Source organism: Pelodiscus sinensis, chromosome 7 (genome assembly GCF_049634645.1).
Source record: "Pelodiscus sinensis isolate JC-2024 chromosome 7, ASM4963464v1, whole genome shotgun sequence".
NCBI lineage: Eukaryota > Metazoa > Chordata > Testudines > Trionychidae > Pelodiscus > Pelodiscus sinensis.
Window position 1 is genome coordinate 27939438 of NC_134717.1, and position 19375 is coordinate 27958812.

The window sequence follows — 19375 nt, forward strand, 5'->3', positions numbered from 1 at the left end:
CGGAGGGGGAGAAGGACCTCGGAGTCCTGGTTGATTATAGGATGACTATGAGCCGCCATTGTGACATGGCCGTGAAAAAGGCTAATAAGGTCTTGGGATGTATTCAGCAAGGTATTTCCAGTATGGATAAGGAGGTGTTAGTGCCATTATACAAGGCATTGGTGAGACCCCATTTGGAATACTGTGTGCAGTTCTGGTCTCCCATATTTAAGAAGGATGAATTCAAACTGGAACAGGTACAAAGAAGGGCCACTAGGATGATCCGAGGAATGGAAAATCTGTCTTATGAAAGGAGACTCAAGGAGCTTGGCTTGTTTACCTTAACCAAAAGAAGGCTGAGGGGGGACATGATTGCACTCTTTAAATATATTAGAGGGATAAATAACAGGCATTGAGAATGTGATCTTGTCACAGATCAAATATGGAAAGAACAATAGACACTGTAGAGATTTTATTCTAGTTGCACTTCTATTTATTATCTGGAAAATGTGTTGTGTGATACATGACCGTGTTGATGGAATATGGCATTAACTGCTTGCTACAATGTTGAAACCTGTTAAAGTCTGAGGAGAAAGGTCCAAGGTTACTTACTTCACTTGCAATATCTCGGGAGGCTTTAGCTGCCCTTATTGGAATGGCATCTACCCGTAGGTCATAGCCTTTCTTCTTTTCCTCTTCCATTGCAAGTCTGTACAGTTTCTAAAATCATAACAAATATTTGTCACATATCAGAAATAAAGCAATTCCTTTTCATCCTTTTAATTTTAAACAAGGCACGACTTACATCACTGTAATTCCATTTGTTCTGCTGTGCCAGTAAAATACCAGGGGTATCTGGCATAATATGGATACTAGTTTTATCTTTATTCCAAGCTTCTATATATGAGCGCTGAAAAGCAAACAAAAAGGTGTTGGAATTATGAAAACCTCAGTCATTAATACAGTAAGATATAATTCTGAGTGACTAAATTGTCATCAAGATCAGCATTCCTATGATTTTCATGCAGCCAGAAACAAATAACAAAAACTTAAATAACAACAGAAGTTTTCTCCGCACTGACCTTAAAACCCACATGATTTTACTAATTAATGAAAAAAGGTCACCAAGATCCTCACTTATATTGTGGAACACCTGTCCCCCAAGTCTGCTCAATGATTTCAGTGACTTATTTGAGTAATATTCTACTTGAAAGGTGAAATCTGTAGAAATTAATTAGAATTTTGCCATTGACTTCAATGAGACAAGATTTCCCTCAGGTTGATTAATCTAGTATAAGTCACAGTAAAGCAAACATTGCACATAATCAAATGCATTTTTCCATTTTAACAGTGATAGTTCAGCTTCAATTACTTAATACATCATAATTTGCTACTAGTTATTTTGGAAATATGATTATGGGTTTTTTATACAGCAATTCAATATAGGCAGTCACATGGGTGGTTGGTGAAGGTAAGGGTGGGGGAGGCAACCAGAGGGAGAGGAGGGGAGCAGGTGAATGCTAGCCCCAGCCTCCTCAGCCCCAGAGCCCCAGGGGAAGGAGGATGGTGCAACCCCAACCCCTGAACCAGGGGAGAGAGGAGGAAGCACAGCTCCTGCCTCCCCACCTGAAAGCATGGCGGCAGGCATTCTGGGGCAGAGTGTTGGTGGGCCCTTGCCTGGCATTTTGGGAAGGCAAAGCCTTCTCCCACCTATGCTACTGGACTCCCAGGAAATGTCATTAGATCAGAAAGACTAGATATATCTTTTGTGAAGCTAAAGAAATGCAAATTAACAAAGATCTATTGAATTTTGAAGCTTTATGTAAATACCTTAGCAAGGTATAACTGGTCAGTTGTGTGCACTGTCATGATAAATATGTATATAATTGTACCTTATCCTTGAAAAGGAAAAATATATCTTAGCTCATTACATTCATTAATTATTTTATAACAACGTAAAATAACATGTAAAACATAAGGTAATCCCTTACACACTTTTTCTTCTTTCTGATCTTAAACATAAGCAACTCATAAAATATTTGTAAAAATACTTTATGTTCTGGAAACTAAAAATAAAAAAAGGAATCTGTTATAATGGAAATAAATCCCTGCGATTCAATGAAAAAGCTATAATATTGTAATGCTAATTTATTTTCCTTTAAAAACAAACACTTTAGCATCCAGAAAAACTTTGGTATTTTAATTCTAGTTGCAAATAAATAGAAAACTCACTTGATTCATTATTTCAGAATTGTGCTTTGCCAGAACCATTGGCATAGAATCAAGCAGGCTACTAAATTTGATAGTGCCTGGGTGTTGCCGGTAGGTGTGGTCACTCAGGATGTGGGTTGCTCTCTTATTCTTCTCATCATCCAGAGAGCCACTTGGGACCCAGCCAATGCCTCGCAGCCATTGAAGATCTGATTTATATAAAATCTGAAATTACAGAATGAGACAACACAGTTCACAATTTTATTTAGACGTGAACCCTTTTTCTTTAAAGAAAAGGCGCACCAATTAAAGAAATGACAGAGATCATTGCAGTCCTCTGAAAGGGCTAGTGCTACACTGACAGATTCTGAACCCCAAGGTGGAATCTGCCTAGTTCACTTACTCCACAAAAATCCTACAGCACCCCCTAGAAATTCTGTCTCAGTCAGGGTGAAGATTCATCTTCAACTGGCATGGAGATATTTTCCAAAATGCATGTTGAGTGTCTAGGTTAACAGCCATTTCTTTTCTTCCACCAAATGCCACAGGTGAAGAGACACTTCCTACAGTCCCAAACTCTGGACATGTAACGTATACAGTCAAAATAGTAACCATTCGCAAACATGAAACTCAATTTATTTTGCCTTCACTCTGCTCTATGGTGAGTAGAAATCCACTGCAGAAAACTTAACTCCAAAGTGCACCAGAAAAGATCCCTACTTAGTAAGGATGCAAACAGAAGGCTGCCTGTTGCTAATTGTGAGGTAATTAAGGCATCACTTCCATTGTCATTGTTCTGTAATACCCACATGACAGATATGGCAATTTCCTACAATCACCTTTGAAGACCTTTTTGTATTTAATGTAGCCCTTAATGTGGGCTGGTATTATATGTACCCTCTCTACAGGGGAGACGAAAGGAAAGTCAGACCTAGAAATTCAAAGCACTATATTGAAAATGCACCTTACAAGCAGTGACTTTAGGGTCAATAGGTGTTAAGTAGTTTTGCTGGGGAGAGATTTTCCAACTTAAGAACATAAGAACAGCCATACTGGGTCAGACCAAAGATCCATCTATTCAAGCATCTTGTCTGCTGACAGTGGCCAATACCAGATGCCCCAGAGGGAGGGAACACAACAGGCAATCCTCATGTGATCACTGTCTTGTCATCCATTTCCAGACAGAGGCTAGGGACACCATTCCTACCCATCCTGGCTAACACCCATTGATTGATCTACCCTCCATGAATTTATCTAGCTCTTTTTATAACCCTGTTAAAGTCCTAGTCTTCACAACATCCTCTGGCAAGGAGTTCCACAGGTTGACTATGCACTGCATGAAGAAAAACTTCCTTTTGTTTGTTTTAAACCTGCTACCTATTAATTTCAGTTGGTGGCCCCTAGAACAACTTTTCCTTATTCACTTTTTTCACCAGCCATGATTTTATAGACCTCTGTCATATCCCCCGTCTCCTCTTTTCTAAGCTGAAAAGTCCTAGTCTTTTTAATCTCTCTTCAAAAGGGACCCGTTCCAAACCCCTAATCATTTTTGTTACCCTTCTCTGAACCTTTTCAAATGCCAATATATCTTTTTCAAGATGAGGCAACCACATCTGTATGCAGTATTCAAGGTTGGACATACCATGATTTGAAAAAAAAGCATAATGTAAATTTTCTAATTTTGGTTATGAATAAAGTCTTGTCTGAAGTTGCGTTCTGAGGAGAGAGTACTGATCCATTCATTGCCTGCCCTAGAGACTAGAGATCAAAGGTCCAAGACATACAAAGGAACAGCTGAACTGCCCAGCATGGGTTCTGGTTGTTAAGTGTAGATTAATATGTAACCCCTGGGGAAAAAACCATTTGCAGTTTTGAAGGACTGGCACCTACCAGAGACAGGGGCGGTGGGGGTGGGATTTAGTGGATGACCTGTGACAAGCTATTTAGCATGCATCTACATTCTTTCTTGGTTTAGTATGTTTTCTTTGTAATTTTCATAGCCCACAAGCCTTGGACCTGAATCTACACGGTTTATAGGAACAGCCATTCCCCAACCCTCCATCTTGAGCTATTGATGCTTCCTTATCTGCCTGGAAACCACAAAACTCAACCTCATTCAAGGATCCACCCCTGCAACCCAATTGGCAGAGTCCTGAATCAGCTGACTGGCCTGCTGTCCTACTTAAATCAGCAGCAAGAAAGGAATCTGTCTGAACAACTGGGCTGCACCCTTTCTGGAGTGGGTGCCATGTGTTTCCTGTTTGCCATGCTTGATATCTTGGTATCCTGACCACATATAATTTCTGGCATCTGATTTTCATTTTGACCTCCAGTGTCTTCTGCAACTGGACTCCTGGTATGCTGACACAGCTGACTCCCATCTCACTAGGTCTAGCTGCCCACAATCCAGCTGTGACAATAATGCTACCACTTTATAGAAAAAAAATCTTGCTTAAAAGGAGCTATATGGTGATTTATAACTGCAGGGAAAACACTGGTCATAGAGCATGAAGAGAAAACAAAGCACAGGATTCGGCCCTTTCAAGCAATCTGTCTTGTTGAGCATATAAGCATGTGGCAAAATAGCCAGCCTAAATGCAACCACATCATACGTCATTTGAAAGCATATGATGAGGTGGAGCTTGCAAGTGGTGTTGTAAACTTGTAGGCATAGTAAAACAACAGTAACCAAAATAAGAGAAACAAAAAACAGGACTATGTATCTAACAAGATGGTTTATTAGGTGATGAGTGTTTGTGGGCCAGACCCACTTCCTCAGATCAAATTGTGGAAGAAAATTGTCACAACCATATATACCAAAGGATACAATTAAACAAATGAACACATATGAAAAGGACAAATCATATGTGTTCATTTTTTTGGTACATATGGTTCTTTGGTATATATGGTCGTGCCAATTTTCTTCCACAATTTGATCTGAGGAAGTGGGTCTGGCCCATGAAAGCTCATCACCTAATAAACCATCTTGTTAGTCTTTAAAGTGCTACATAGTCCTGTTTTTTGTTTCAGCTAGACCAGACTAACACGGCTACATATCTATTACAAAATAAGAGAGTGTCACACTGCAACCTGACTAAGACAACATTTTTACTGACCGATTTAAACACCTCAATATAGTGCTCATAGGTAAAAGCTAGCAAAGAATAATGTATTAAAAGATCTGTATTGGTTTTGAGTGGGGAAGTATTTCTTCAATAAATGGTAAAGGTGAAAGGCTTTCAGGGAAACACTGTGAGGAATACAGATTCCAAAGAAGGAAGCCTCCTGGTACAGTCTTGTTTCAGGTAAAACATGCCTGTAGCACTGTCTGTGAGAATTTCCACCACCTGCCTTTTGGTGGGGGGAATAAATATCTCACAAGCCCAAGAAACAGCTGAGTTCTAATACATTAATATACATGAAACCTCCTGAGCTGATCAAAGATCTTGTTTCTCCAGTTGACCAAGATGTGGACACACTGGAGAAAATCCAATAAAGTGATCAAAAAACAATGACCAATAAGGGAAATGTGAAAAAAGTATTTTTTTAGTGTGGAAAAGAGAAGATAGAGGTGTTATGGTAAGAGTTTTCATGTACATAAAAGGTTGTTACAAAGAGAAGGAAGAAAAATTATTTTCTGTAACATCTGAGAATAGGACAAGAAGCAATGGGTTTATATGGCAGTAAGAGCAGTTTAGGTTAGACACTAAGAAAAACTTCCTGTCAGGGTGGTTAAGCACTGGAATAAATGGACCAGGGAGGTTATAGAACATAGTAGGCAAGATGCAGTCCGTGAGCTGGATCTGACCCAGCAAGCCTTTGGATCATCCTTAGACCACTCGAAGAACCTGGCTGCCCCCACCTGCAACACAATCATCAACCAATCAGAGTGGTGATGATTTAGCCAGGGGGAGGGAAGGACAGCACACAGTCTCCCTCCGCCTCCCTGGCCTGGAGTGAATAGAACTAGACAGATGACCTCTCACAGTGCCTTCCAGTCTGGTAATTCTATGATTCTGTGTTTCTCTCATCTTTTGGTGGAGTCTTGTTACCAGTTATGGTCAGTCCAAGAAGAAAAACAGAATGTTTTTGCACACATTCCTGAGGCCCAAACACCCACCCAAAAAGTAAAGCACTCAAGCATATATGCAAATCTGCATGCTCAGATGGTGTTTGGAAGGATGATATGTAGAGTGGTATGCAGAGTGAAATTTTGCAGGTAACAAAAGCTGAAGTCTGGCATGCAAAATTACACACATTCTTCAGGCTATGGAACAGAAGTCACCTATAGTAAAGAGGTTGGAGTGCACAAAAATGGCTTTTCGTGCTTTGTTGTTAAGAAATACTTCCAAAAGTAGAAACCAATATGGCTTTTGGGTCTTTTGGTGTAAAAGGAAACATAGTAATTAGACCACTGAGAAAGATATTTTGTAAGAGAGTTACTGCTTCATTGTTATTGCCGAATTGGGAGAAAATGTTGGACAAGCCATAATTTCTGCAATCAGGAAGTTAATTGCTGTTCTGTATGACCAACATGAAAAAGAAAAGGATACCTACAGAAACATGAATTGTTCATGCCTTAATCTAACCATCGAAAAGGAAAAGTCACTGAACAAACTCCCACGTTGGAAGGATAGTTTTGAAAAGCATGTAAAAGATTTGGATCACCACTGCATCATAGATGAAAAAATATGGATGATCAACTCCTTCCCTTATGGCGCAAAGGCCCAGTTGCACCTGTGCTTTTACAAGACCTTATCTGTTCACATGCCAATAGGGGTCACTGCACAATCAACTGTGTTGGCAATCACAATAATCTGCCCTACACAAAGCTGTGTGCATGTCAGGGCCACGAAGACCATAGTGACGTACATATTCATAACACAGATTATAATGATGAAAAAGATGATGATAATGATTTTGAGAAGAAATGCCACCAGAACAACTACAATATACCTGTACACATTTATAAATAGATGTTCTCCATCCTTTGGCTGATTATTGTAATGTTCTGAAGTCACAGAGAAATCCAATTGTGTCTTGAAATAATACACAGATTCAAACTAGCATAAACAAAGGCAAATATTTCAGAAAGGCTATTTTAACATATTGAGGGTGTCACAATTTATTCCAGTTTCTATGGTAATGGCAACACTTGACAGCTCCACATCATACCTCATCTTAAAGTACACACAATGGACTTTCAAATGAGATATATCATGCACAGGGGTAACAATCAAACTAGTGGTATCTGTCACTTGCTTAATGTCACAGCATAGGCAGGGAGGCTCAGGTAGAAGATCAGAAGTCTGATGGACCATAGAGAAAGAATATACATGCAATTTATCTGAAACTGTGACAACCCACCAATCTAGTATGAAGCAGTAACGTTCTTGCAAGATAAAAAGGTTAAGAAATGCAGTCCATAAATACGTGTTTTGATATTGCAGCAAAAAATAGATTCAATAGAACACCTCTGTTTTCACAAAGCTGGTAATAAAATGGGACTTACATCACTCTGAAGATCATATGTTTTCCTGGCATGTACAACATCACTCTGGTCTGGAAGACACGTCCACTTGTGCAGAGGATGTCTATAATCAATGTCACTGACTTGCTCCTGACATTTCTTGGCCAGCACGATTCCCAGCATATCCACTGGGGTATTATACTTGGTCTTCCATTTCTCAAAATCTTTCTTGTACTCACGGTCACTCTGGATTTTGGCCACATGCATAGACCACACCATCTTGGGATCATCCTGGATGTTGCGGGCTCCCACATGGTGGCCAAGCTGCTTGCGATACCCTGCTTTGTATTTGTACTGTAGGCCAAAGGGGAAAAAAACACAAATAAACAAACAAATTTCAATAAGATTCAGGAAGGGTATTATTAAAACATCGAATAATCCTATAGCAATTCCCTGGGGGACATTATGTGCTAGTGTGGAGGCTTCCACATAAAGAAGTGTTGTGTTCATTGAGCATGGAATCTGAGTGCTAAAGCACTCGTAGGTTTCCTGCACTTAAAACCACAAGAGGTCCTTAAATGGATAAATAACACAGTGTCTTTGGGACTAGGTGTGGACTATTTGGAGTGGAATGACAGCTTCCTATGCCTAAGACATTGTAGCTAAGTTCTTTCTAATTCACTGGCCTGGATCCTTTAGTGTCAGAATTCAGTTTCCATCTTATGAAGTGCCCATCAGTTACTCTCTCAGATAACAGCCTCAGCCTTGTTATGATGTTTGGTCCTGCCATGACTTCAGGGGACCAGGCCTCTCAAGGTTCCTTCCAGTTCCATTGTTCTATGTTCTTAAACACAAAGGATGTGTCTACATTGGCACCCCTTTCCAGAAAAGGGATGCTAATGAGATCAGTCGGAATTGCAAATGCCACGGGGGATTTAAATATCACCCGCGGCATTTGCATGAATATGGCTTCCGCTTTTTTCCGGCTCGGGGTTTTGCCGGAGAAAAGCGCCAGTCTAGACGGGATCTTGCGGAAAATAAGCCCTTTTCTGGAATAGGAATAAGGGATCTTCCGGAAAAGGGCTTATTTTCCGCAAGATCCCGTCTAGACTGGCGCTTTTCTCCGGCAAAACCCCAAGCCAGAAAAAAGCAGCAGCCATGTTCATGCAAATGCCACGGGAGATATTTAAATCCCCCGCGGCATTTGCAATTCCGATTGGTCTCATTAACATCCCTTCTCCGGAAAGGGGTGCCAATGTAGACATAGCCAAAGGGTACATCTACACAGCAGCATTATTTCAGAATAACTGACATTATTTTGAAATAACATAGTGCGTGTCTACACAGCAAGCTGTTATTTCAAAATAATGTCGAAATGGAGGATGACTTACTCCAACTCCTGTAACCCTCATTTCACGAGGATTAAGGGAAGTAGAAGGAAGAGCAGTCTTCCTTCAACTTCCTGCTCTGTAGACAGCGCCAAATGACGAGTTAAGCTATTTCAACTTCAGCTACACAATTGACATATCTGAAGCTGTGTATTTTAATTCAACTTTTGCCCTGAAGTGTAGACATGCTCAAACTGCTTTACTGGTAATTTTACAGAAACATGAAAATAAAAACAGACAAAAACAAGTATGCCTAGTGAATGTATTAAAAAACATTTTAAACTAGTACTAAATTCAATTACTAAGTATCAAAATAGTATATAGACTTTCAATGTATTACAATAATAGTTTGGCTTGACAGTCTACCAGAAGGGAAAATGTTCTTTCTATGACTGTGGATAAGCCACTGAACATGGTTACGTACATGTCAATTTCTCAACTAGCATTTAGCCTACAATCCAATCCAAGTCGGTTAATCCTTTTGCATGAAATCTAATCTTTAAGAAAACGAAACACACTTTTTTCCAAAAACTAGTTTCACAGAAGTGTATTCGTGACTAGGAACGGTCTGACTGGCAGTACTTGTAGGTTACACCGCAACAAAAGGATTACTTCTGCTAAAAATATGGACTAGCAAATATTATTAAATAAGAGTTAGAATGAAAACAGGACAAGAGGAGTTAATTTGCCACACCCCTCAAACTATCAACTTCAAATAGGCAACAGGTACAGGCAATGGAACCTTGTAATGGCTAAAGAAAGCACAGATCTACAGAAACAGTAAGGAAGATTTTATTCCAGTTACACTCCCATATATTATTATGAAAATTATGTTGCTTGACACATGATTATGTTGGCAGATTAGGACTTTAACTATTCACAACAATGTTGAGATTTATTGAAATCTAAGGAGAAAGGTCCACGGTTACTTACCTCACTTGCAATGTCTCGGGAAGCTTTAGCTGCCCTGATTGGAATGGCATCTACTCGTAGATCATAGCCTTTCTTCTTTTCCTCTTCCATTGCAAGTCGGTACAGTTTCTAAAATCATAACAAAAATGTATTGCATGTCAGAAATAAAGCATTTCCTTTCCATCTAAATTGTCTTACAAGCTGCCTTTTAATTTTAAACAAGGCACCACTTACGTCACTGTAATTCCATTTGTTCTGCTGGGCCAGTAAAATAGCAGGGGTATCTGGCATAATGTGGATACTAGTTTTATCTTTGTTCCAAGCTTCTGTATATGAGCGCTGAAAAGCAAATAACAAATATAATATGTTTGTAATCATGAAGACCTCAGTCAATAATATGGTAAGACAGTATTTTGACTGAATAAGCATGACCAACATCAGGAATCCTCAGAGTTTCATAGAGTCAGAAACAACCATTATTGAAACTTAAAGAACAGAAGTTCTCTTCTTTTGCACTGATCTGGAGACCATTCTACAAGTCTGCTCAGTGATTTTAGTACGATTTTTGCATTACATATTCCTAGCTCTACTTCAGTCAAATGCGAATTTTACCATTCACTTTAATGGGCCAGGATTTCACCCAGAGTGATTAATCTATTAAACAGAGGTGAAAGTAACTTACATGTCTTACAGGTATTGTATTGCCCCTCTAAGGGGGGCTCAGAGCAGGGAACTGGCTGTGAGATATGACAGTACCTGTAAGAAATTTAGGGTGGAGTGGAATGCAGGGGGCTCAAGGCAGGGAGTTGGGGTATGTGGGGATTGTTCAGGTATGCTGGGAATGCCTAAATCAGCATGGGGAGTACAGGAATCAGGGTTGGAGGGTGAAAGGAGGGGCTCAGGGTAGAGGGTTAGGGTATGGAGGGTGCAGGAATCAAGGCAGGGGCTAGAGGAATGGGATGGGAGGCAAAAGTACCCTTTAGGGAGGGTGGGAGCTAAAGCCCCGCATCCAATTCCTACCAATGCTGCCTGTTCCTCTTCTGTCACTGTCAGGAAAGGAAAGGAAAGGAAAGGAAAGGAAAGGAAAGGAAAGGAAAGGAAAGGAAAGGAAAGAACACAGTGTGGGTCACTCACTGCTTTGCTCCCTCCCCGCACCAGCTGGTGGGGAGAGGAATGCAGAGACACTGTGAGCTTTCTTCTCACTCCTTGTGACAGAAAGGAACAGCAAGCAACACTCTGCATCAGTAGATACTGGGAGGGAGAGGCTGGTTTCAGCCCCCCCTTCCTGTCCTCCATAAATGGTGCTCTAGGAGGAGGGCTCCATGCTGGGGAAGTCCCATATCAGTCTGGGGGCATGCCCTCACCCCAGCCCCTTGCCCTTGCCCGCTGCTTAGCATGGCAGCCTGCAGAAGAGCCCTAGAGCCAGGCTGGAAACACCCTGCCTCATGCAGAAGAGCAACTCAGCCTACTCTTACCAGAGCAGTGCACTGAGGCATACCTGTTACTTAAGCATTTCACTTAGCCAAATTCATTTTTCCATTATCTTTGACAACAAAAGGTCATGATAAATTATATCAGACTTAATAATTTGCTGAAAAATAACCTATTAGATATTTTGAGAATATGACCAAGTCTTTTTTACATGGCAATTCAATTTAAACTCCATCATTATATCAGAGAGACTGGAAGTAAGGGTATGGATACTACATTTTGTGAAGATAAATAAATGCAAATTTAGCGAAGATTAATTTGAATCTTAAAACTTTCCAAGTAACAGTTCCGCTGACATTTATATGACTATTTCAGCTAGTTATCAGTGGCCAATTTTCTGCACAGTTACGATGAATGTGTATACAACTGCACCTTCCTTGAAAACAAATATATAGGTCAGGTTTTTTTGCATTGTTTTGTAATGATGGAAAATAACATATAAAAATAATCTCTTATTAAACCACTTTTTCGTGTTTCAGATCTTAAATATAGGAAATTAATACATATATTTTAAATAATATACTTTAACTATGTGCTAGAAACTGAAAATACATGAAAAAGCACTCAGTTATAAAGGAAATAAATCCCTGAGAGTCAATTAAAAGGCTATTATATTGTAATGCTAATTTATTTTCCTTTAAAAACAAACACTTAAGCATCTAGGAAAATTATACCATTTTAATTCTAGTTGCAAATAAATAGAAAACTCACAGGGTTCATAATTCCAGTATTGTGCTTTGCCAGAACCATTGGCATAGAATCAAGCAGGCTACTAAATTTGATAGTGCCTGGGTGTTGCCGATAGGTGTGGTCACTCAGGATGTGGGTTGCTCTCTTATTCTTCTCATTATCCAGAGAACCACTTGGGGACCAGCCAATGCCTTTCATCCACTGCAGATCTGATTTATACATAAGCTGAAATTATAGAGGAAGGCAAGACAGTTCATTATTTTATTTAGACAATGTGAATGTTTTTTTCCTCTGGTGCAAAGCAGCACTAATTAAAGAGATTCTCACTGTTTAATCAATACCATAGATGACAGAGGTTACCATCATGCAACACTGTGACAAGGCTAATTCAACTCTGAAGAAAGAGCTACTTTGCAATGTAAAACCCAAAGTTCAAACTCACGCTCAATCATCCACCCTGAGCCAATCTGATCTACACATACATTTTGCTAAGCCAGGACTTAGCTTTACGTCCTGGAACAGCAGGAGGGTCCGAGCCTGAGTCAAGCCTGGACCCAGAGCTCATTCTCTACTGCTTTTCAGTGTAGATGTAGCCCTATTGGACTTGTGCTCTAAGAATCCACCAAAAGTGTCCCACAATCCCATGGGCCAACTTTTGTGTTCTCAGGACAGTCGACTTTGGAGGACTGTCAATTTTCCCACAATGAACTACAAACAGAGTTGAAGGGCACATTTTTGAGGGTACTCGGAAGTCTTGGATATGAGCTGCTGGACTTGGGCCTGCACAATGCAGAATAATGGCTGGAGTATGAGGGTGGCACTCCGGGTTCAATAATTCCTAACCCTGGAATACAAGCTATCATAAATTCTCAGTCTCTGAGTCAACAAACCATGGATCTGCTAACTCAAATTGCACAACCCTGGGCTTACATCGCAACGTAGCTATACCCTTATAGTCTCTGAAACTAAGGGAGGATCTGCCTACACTACTTAATCCACAGAAATCTAACTCTGACTGCTGCAAATTCTGTTTCTATGCGAGTGGAGATTCATCTACCACTATAATAGAGATATCTTAGATACTCAAGATGCATTTCAGGAATTACAGCAATCTCTTCCTCTGCCAAATGTCACAGTTCGGGATGGACTTCCCAGCTCCTTGAGCTCTTGATGTATCACTTACACAGTCAAAATAGCAGTCATTTACTAACTTGAAATAATTGATTATCTTGCCCTGACTGTGCTCTATGGGGAGTTAAAATCCACTGCAATCAACTTAACTCCAAATTACTCACGAGTAGAGCGCAAAATTAGTAAGGATACAAAAAGAAGATTGCCTTGCTACTTATTGTGAGCGTACTACCCGTGGAAGAGAATTCACTTATATTGTCACTGTTCTGAAAACACCCACTAATTCAGTATATAAAGGTCTTTCAGGACAAAAAAATAGTGTCTTAAACTGGAGCAAAAATATATTTTATAGAATGCTTCAGTTTTCATAAAGCTGGTAAAAATGGGACTTACATCACTCTGAAGATCGTATGTTTTCCTGGCATGTACAACATCACTCTGGTCTGGCAGACATGTCCACTTGTGCAGAGGATGTCTATAATCAATGTCGCTGACTTGCTCCTGACACTTCTTGGCCAGTACGATTCCCAGCATGTCCACAGGGGTATTATACTTGGTCTTCCATTTCTCAAAATCTTTCTTGTACTCACGGTCACTCTGGATCTTGGCCACATGCATAGACCACACCATCTTGGGATCATCCTGGATGTTGCGGGCTCCCACATGGTGGCCAAGCTGCTTGCGATACCCTTCTTTGTATTTGTACTATTGGAAAAAAAGAAAATAATAATTGTTGCTTTTTTAAATTTAACCCAGGAAAGAAATGTTTTTAAAACTATTTGGTGAAATTCCTTTGTTATTGTAACATACTAACATCACAACCCTGTGAGGAGATAATTGATTCCTATAAATAGCTGAGCACTTTTAATTCCATTGTGGTGGATGCAATAATCCTTATAATTTCACAGTATGGGGTTCACTGTTCTTGCAAAGCCTTCCTTATGCGTATTGTCCAAATTTAGGTGTCCAATTCCACCAGATTTAGTGGACCTCACTGGGTAAATTGGAACTATTCACATATGGCTTTGTGGCATCCAGGATATGCCTGGCAACTAATAGGCCACTTAACTGTTGATTCCAGGTTTGATATGAAATATTAAATCTGAATTCAAACTATTTCAGTGAGAGAAACACTCTTCTTCAAATAATTACATGCAACTCTATAGGACAGTCTAAATCACTGAAGGATTGTATCAACTTTTAAAAGAAATAGAATGTCAATGTCATCCACAAAATTTCAGTAATAAACTGGGTTTATATGAAATCAATAGTGGCAGACCAAAAATAATAAATACTGTATGAATGCATTGTCAGAATGCATAGAACGACATTGAAGCATCCACTGTATGTTTTTAAAAAAGTGAGAAAGCAAGAAAAAAAGAAAGAGACCCATCTCACTGAAGCCAAAAGAAAGACTCCAATTATTTTCTATCAGCACCAATTCAGCCCAATAATACTCAACCACACTTTCTGTTATTTTAGTAAGACTCTTACTTCGCTCGAAATGTCTCTGGATGCTTTTGCTAACTTGAGTGGTATGGCATCAGGAGGAAAATCATAGCCTTTCTTCTTCAGTTCTTCATATCCTAACTTATAGAGTTTCTGTTGAAACAAGTTTACACTAATGAATGCAAGCACTCTTTGTAAAAAAGCATTACAATACAAAGACTCCAGCTATCTTACCCATTACAAAGATAGCTTCCCTAATTATCACCTCTAACACTATTAACTCACAGACATCTACCCTTCCCCACCTCTAATATCATTAACTCACAGGCATTCACCTTCCTTCCCACCTCTCCCCCCGCATCCACCTTCTGTTCTGAAATGTGATTTGTCCTTTTCATATGTGTTCATTTTTTTTAATTGTATCCTTTGGTATATATGGTTGTGACTATTTTCTTCCACTATTTGATCTGAGGAAGTGGGTCTGGCCCACGAAAGCTCATCATCTAATAAACCATCTTGTTAGTCTTTAAAGTGCTACATAGTCCTGCATTTTATGTTTGGAGAGAGTATTTTCTACCATAGTTCAAGAAACAAATTTCTATTTTTTACTCTGTGCAGAAAAAAGGGTGGATTTATCAAATGATGTTTGCCAAGCTATCATGTTTTTAAATTAAAAAGCTTTTTTTTTTTAGTTTTCTGAGATGGCTTTTTGGTGTTAGAAATTCATCAAAAATCTCATATGCTATACTTGCTATAGAATATTTTCCTCCAGAAGAAATTTTTGACTGGCAAGAGGTAAATAAAAATGTTTGGTTGCAATCCTTTTGCTCTAGACCAAAACGACATGGACTTCTGTTAAGGCCAACAATATATATTTTCTGACTTCCATGTGTCCCTATCCCTTTTCTCTTGAATACTAGCAATAAATCTTTTTGGCATCTCTTTTGTATGTTCCATGATAAAGCAGAATTTGATAAAAATGATACTCTATAATTCTAAATATTCAAGTCGCCACAATTAAACATTTTATTGGAGAGATATCTAAGGTGTTGATTTGAGCAATAAGGATGATATAGGCACATCTAAGTATCTCATGCAGCATGCATTGTTGGTATTTTTCTTACAATCTAATAACCACCATATTGACTCCTTCCACAATAATAAGTTTACCAGAAAAAGACAATGGGTATGTTAAAGGTTGTAAGAATTCAAGAGTTCCAGAATACATTCTGATGGCCTTATTGCAAGATTGCATTTTCATGAAATGGCTTTTCAAATCATAAACTCAGGGAATATCCAAGGTAGTGTTGAGTCAGACTTACATCACTCATATTGATTGAGTTTGCTTTAGCCAAAATGATTTCAGGAGTGTCAGCCATGACATGAATTTGAGTTTTGTCCTTGTCCCAAGCTTCTCTGTAAAGTCTCTAGAATGAAAAACAAACAAAAATAGCATGTCTAATAGAATCTTCATATAAATAGCAGATTTCATTCAGTTTCACCTTTTATCAGGTTATGCAAGTCTGAAATGTAGGCTATAGAAATAGCACTGGATGGATGTTTAAAGAAAATAATATATTAATGAACCAGAATTCCACTTAAATACAAGGGGTATGCAAAAAATTACATGTAGAAGGCCAAAAAGTCATCATTACAATAGTCAAATTAACTCTCATATACAGCATGACTAAGATTAAGCATGGATAAAGATATTATTTATGCTTAACACTGAATATATTCTGTAGGGCAGCCACGATAATCTCCTGAGTCACACTTGGTACTTCTTCACAGCTGAACTCAAGATGCCAAAAGGGTAAAAAAATCACAGCAAGATGACATTTTGCTAAATAGATAGCTATCACCGACGATTGGAAAATTACTTTTTTAAAGACAGATTAGTCACCGATGACTCATATAATGTTAAAATGAATATAATTCAGAGGCTGACATAAATTACAAGTTCATTTATCTGTCCAGTTAGCTGTTCAGCCTTCAGAAACTTACATCGCTCCTATTTTTGGCATTAGACTTTGCCAGAACTATGTCCATGGCATCAGGGATACTTGTGAATTTCACAGTGTCTGGTGGCTGGCGGTATTTCTTCTCACTCAGGATTTCTGAAGCTTTCTTGTTCTTTTCAGCCTCCAAAGAGCCAAATGGGATCCACCCCAGGCCTTTCAACCATTGAAGATCTGACTTATATAGATTCTGAAATGTTAGAGAACCAAAAAAATCAGGAAAGATCATTGTCTTGTCTGCATCATTCAGGGGAGCAGACAGACTCACCAGGCCCCGGGGCAAGGTGTGGGCGGGGGCAGCTCTGTGCTTCTAGAAGAGGCAGGGCCTCAGGCAGAAGGGGCCTTCTGAGCTGCTGGATTTCACTGTCCCCTCCCCAAGCTCTCAACACTGTCCAGAACGCACCTCCTGGGACTCTATACAGCACTACATGGGGCTCCAGGGGTAATTTAAAGGGACTGGGGCTCCAGCCGCCACCACCACTATCACAGTAGCGGTGACCAGGAGCCCTGGACTCTTTTGAATCACCAGGTCTTTGGGCAGTTGCCCCCGTCAGCAGCCCTGGCCTCACTGCCCTGTGTTACACGATTAACCGACAATTAACAGAGCTTATTCAGGTATGATCAGGACTACAAGAGGAAATGTCATTTCTGCTCTACAGGGACACCAGACTTCCTTCAATAATGACCATCTCTTTTACAAATATAGAAGAAACATATCAAGTAAAAAGAAAACTTACATCACTCTGCAGTTCATATACTTTCTTAGCTTGAATGATGCTAGTCTGGTCCGGCAAACTAGTCCACTGGTGCAGAATCCGTCTGTAGTCTACATCACTAACCAACGACTGGCATTTCTTAGCCAGTAGGAAGCCCAACATATCCACGGGCATGTTAAATTTGGTCTTCCACTTCTCAAAATCTTTCTTGTACTCCCTCTCACTCTGCATCTTGGCAACATTCATAGACAACACAAGTTTGGGATCATCCTGTATGCTGCGGTATCCAATGTGATGTCCCTGCTGCTTGCGGTAACCTTCTTTATACTTGTACTAAAATCATAAAAATTGTGGTCCTCATATTAGGGAAAGAATGAGGAAATAACAGCTTATCAGATACATTCACCAGCATGCCGTGTGTGCTGGCAGTTAGCGTCACAAGCAAACACGAACTTCTTGCTCTCTTAGATACTAGAAGCTGAGCAGATCATTATGGTTTCACACTTAGGGGCCTTATACTCCTTTGAGGCACATGCATAACTTTGCTTGATGTTAGTGTACTACAAATGCCTCTGCTGCCATGGAATTGAGCCTTTGGACTCCACGGGAAGAGCACGCTGTGCTCAGAATGGTTTTCTCCACTGCACGAATTAATAGCTACATTCTGGAGAGACGGCTTGCTTGGTACTCCCAGCGGAGACACAAGCCAACGTCCCAAGGGCTAAAAGTCAGCACTCGAAAATGTAGGGGACTGACTATACAAAACATTTCCCTAAAAATGAGCCAACACCTGTCCCTCTGTACAAGCACTGCACTGAGGTTGGGATGTGGAGCTGCACTGGACCTGTGTCTGTCATGAGACCTATTCTATACCTGAGCAGTAGATTTATTCCAGGGGAGAGGTGAGTTAGTGGGTCAAAATTCATAGAGTAGGTAGCCCCAGCTAGAACAGGCTGCTCCTGGGGTTTGGGGGGACTAGATATGTCTCACAGCGGGCAGACAGCAACCTTGGGGTCATGGTGCACTGATGTGGGAGCAATCACTCTCCTACTCGCTCATCTGTCCCACTGGTAACACAGAGAAGAAAAGCTCTTCACTCCCTATTGCTTCCAGCATATCGTCGTAGCACGGGGACGGACCTGACCCAATGAGGTTTATTAGACTGTGGCTAAAGGCATAAATTACATCACAGATCAAATAAAAAACATTACTTACATCACTTGCAATGTCTCTCGAAGCTTTGGCCGCTTTCACTGAAATGGCTTCAGATGTGAGGTCGTAGCCTTTCTTTAACATTTCTTCCCATCCGAGTTTGTACAATTTCTAAAATTGAAAACATAATAGTTTTACCCAACACTCTCCCTGAATCTTTGTAAAAACAATACAAATACAGTACATCTATTTCAGTATGCTGACCCATTGTATAAGCATTGCATCCAAGTCCTGAAAACTACTCTCCATTTTACCTCAGCCCTTACTCGGGCTAAAGTTTTGCCTGGGAAAAGTGCATGTGAAAATTGAAGGGCAAGTTGTGGCTCACTCCCTTCATAGATGCAAAGCGTAAAGCACAAGGAGTCCCATCCAGGGAACAGGCTGCTCTTTGTTCATTCCCCTTCCCCTAAGAGTAAGCTAGCCAGATATGCAGGAGTGCATACACTGTACCCCTGTAGGCTGTCCCTCTGTGTGCTGAGGAACTTTCAGTAGCATTGTTTTACCTTAGTTACTGATACTTCCTCTGGGGCAATGTGGTATTCATGTTCTAATGCAGAGCTGTGGCTAAACCGACAATAGACACTTGGGCAAGGATTTCAGGTCAGGTTTTCACAGAGGAGCATCCAAACATTTAAAGAGACAGGATATCACAGAACTAGTGGGTCCATGAGGATGGGTTGAGAAACCTACACATAGTGGTTTTGGAGT

The 19375-nt window shown here is 40.0% G+C and overlaps 1 protein-coding gene across 35 annotated transcripts in view; it reads right to left on the reverse strand.

Moving 5' to 3' along the window:
• The window catches only part of NEB (nebulin), a 194429-nt gene that overhangs the window by 121966 nt on the left and 53088 nt on the right, over positions 1-19375 (reverse strand). For all 35 annotated transcript variants that reach the window (XM_075933364.1, XM_075933387.1, XM_075933388.1 and 32 more), the window contains 13 exons: positions 18671-18778; positions 17477-17788; positions 16726-16929; positions 16044-16148; positions 14767-14874; positions 13666-13977; positions 12163-12366; positions 10195-10299; positions 9982-10089; positions 7703-8014; positions 2212-2415; positions 785-889; positions 592-699 (listed from right to left, as the gene is read on the reverse strand). In XM_075933364.1, the coding sequence (XP_075789479.1) occupies positions 592-699; positions 785-889; positions 2212-2415; positions 7703-8014; positions 9982-10089; positions 10195-10299; positions 12163-12366; positions 13666-13977; positions 14767-14874; positions 16044-16148; positions 16726-16929; positions 17477-17788; positions 18671-18778 (2295 nt within the window). The remainder of the gene's footprint in view (positions 1-591; positions 700-784; positions 890-2211; positions 2416-7702; positions 8015-9981; positions 10090-10194; positions 10300-12162; positions 12367-13665; positions 13978-14766; positions 14875-16043; positions 16149-16725; positions 16930-17476; positions 17789-18670; positions 18779-19375) is intronic.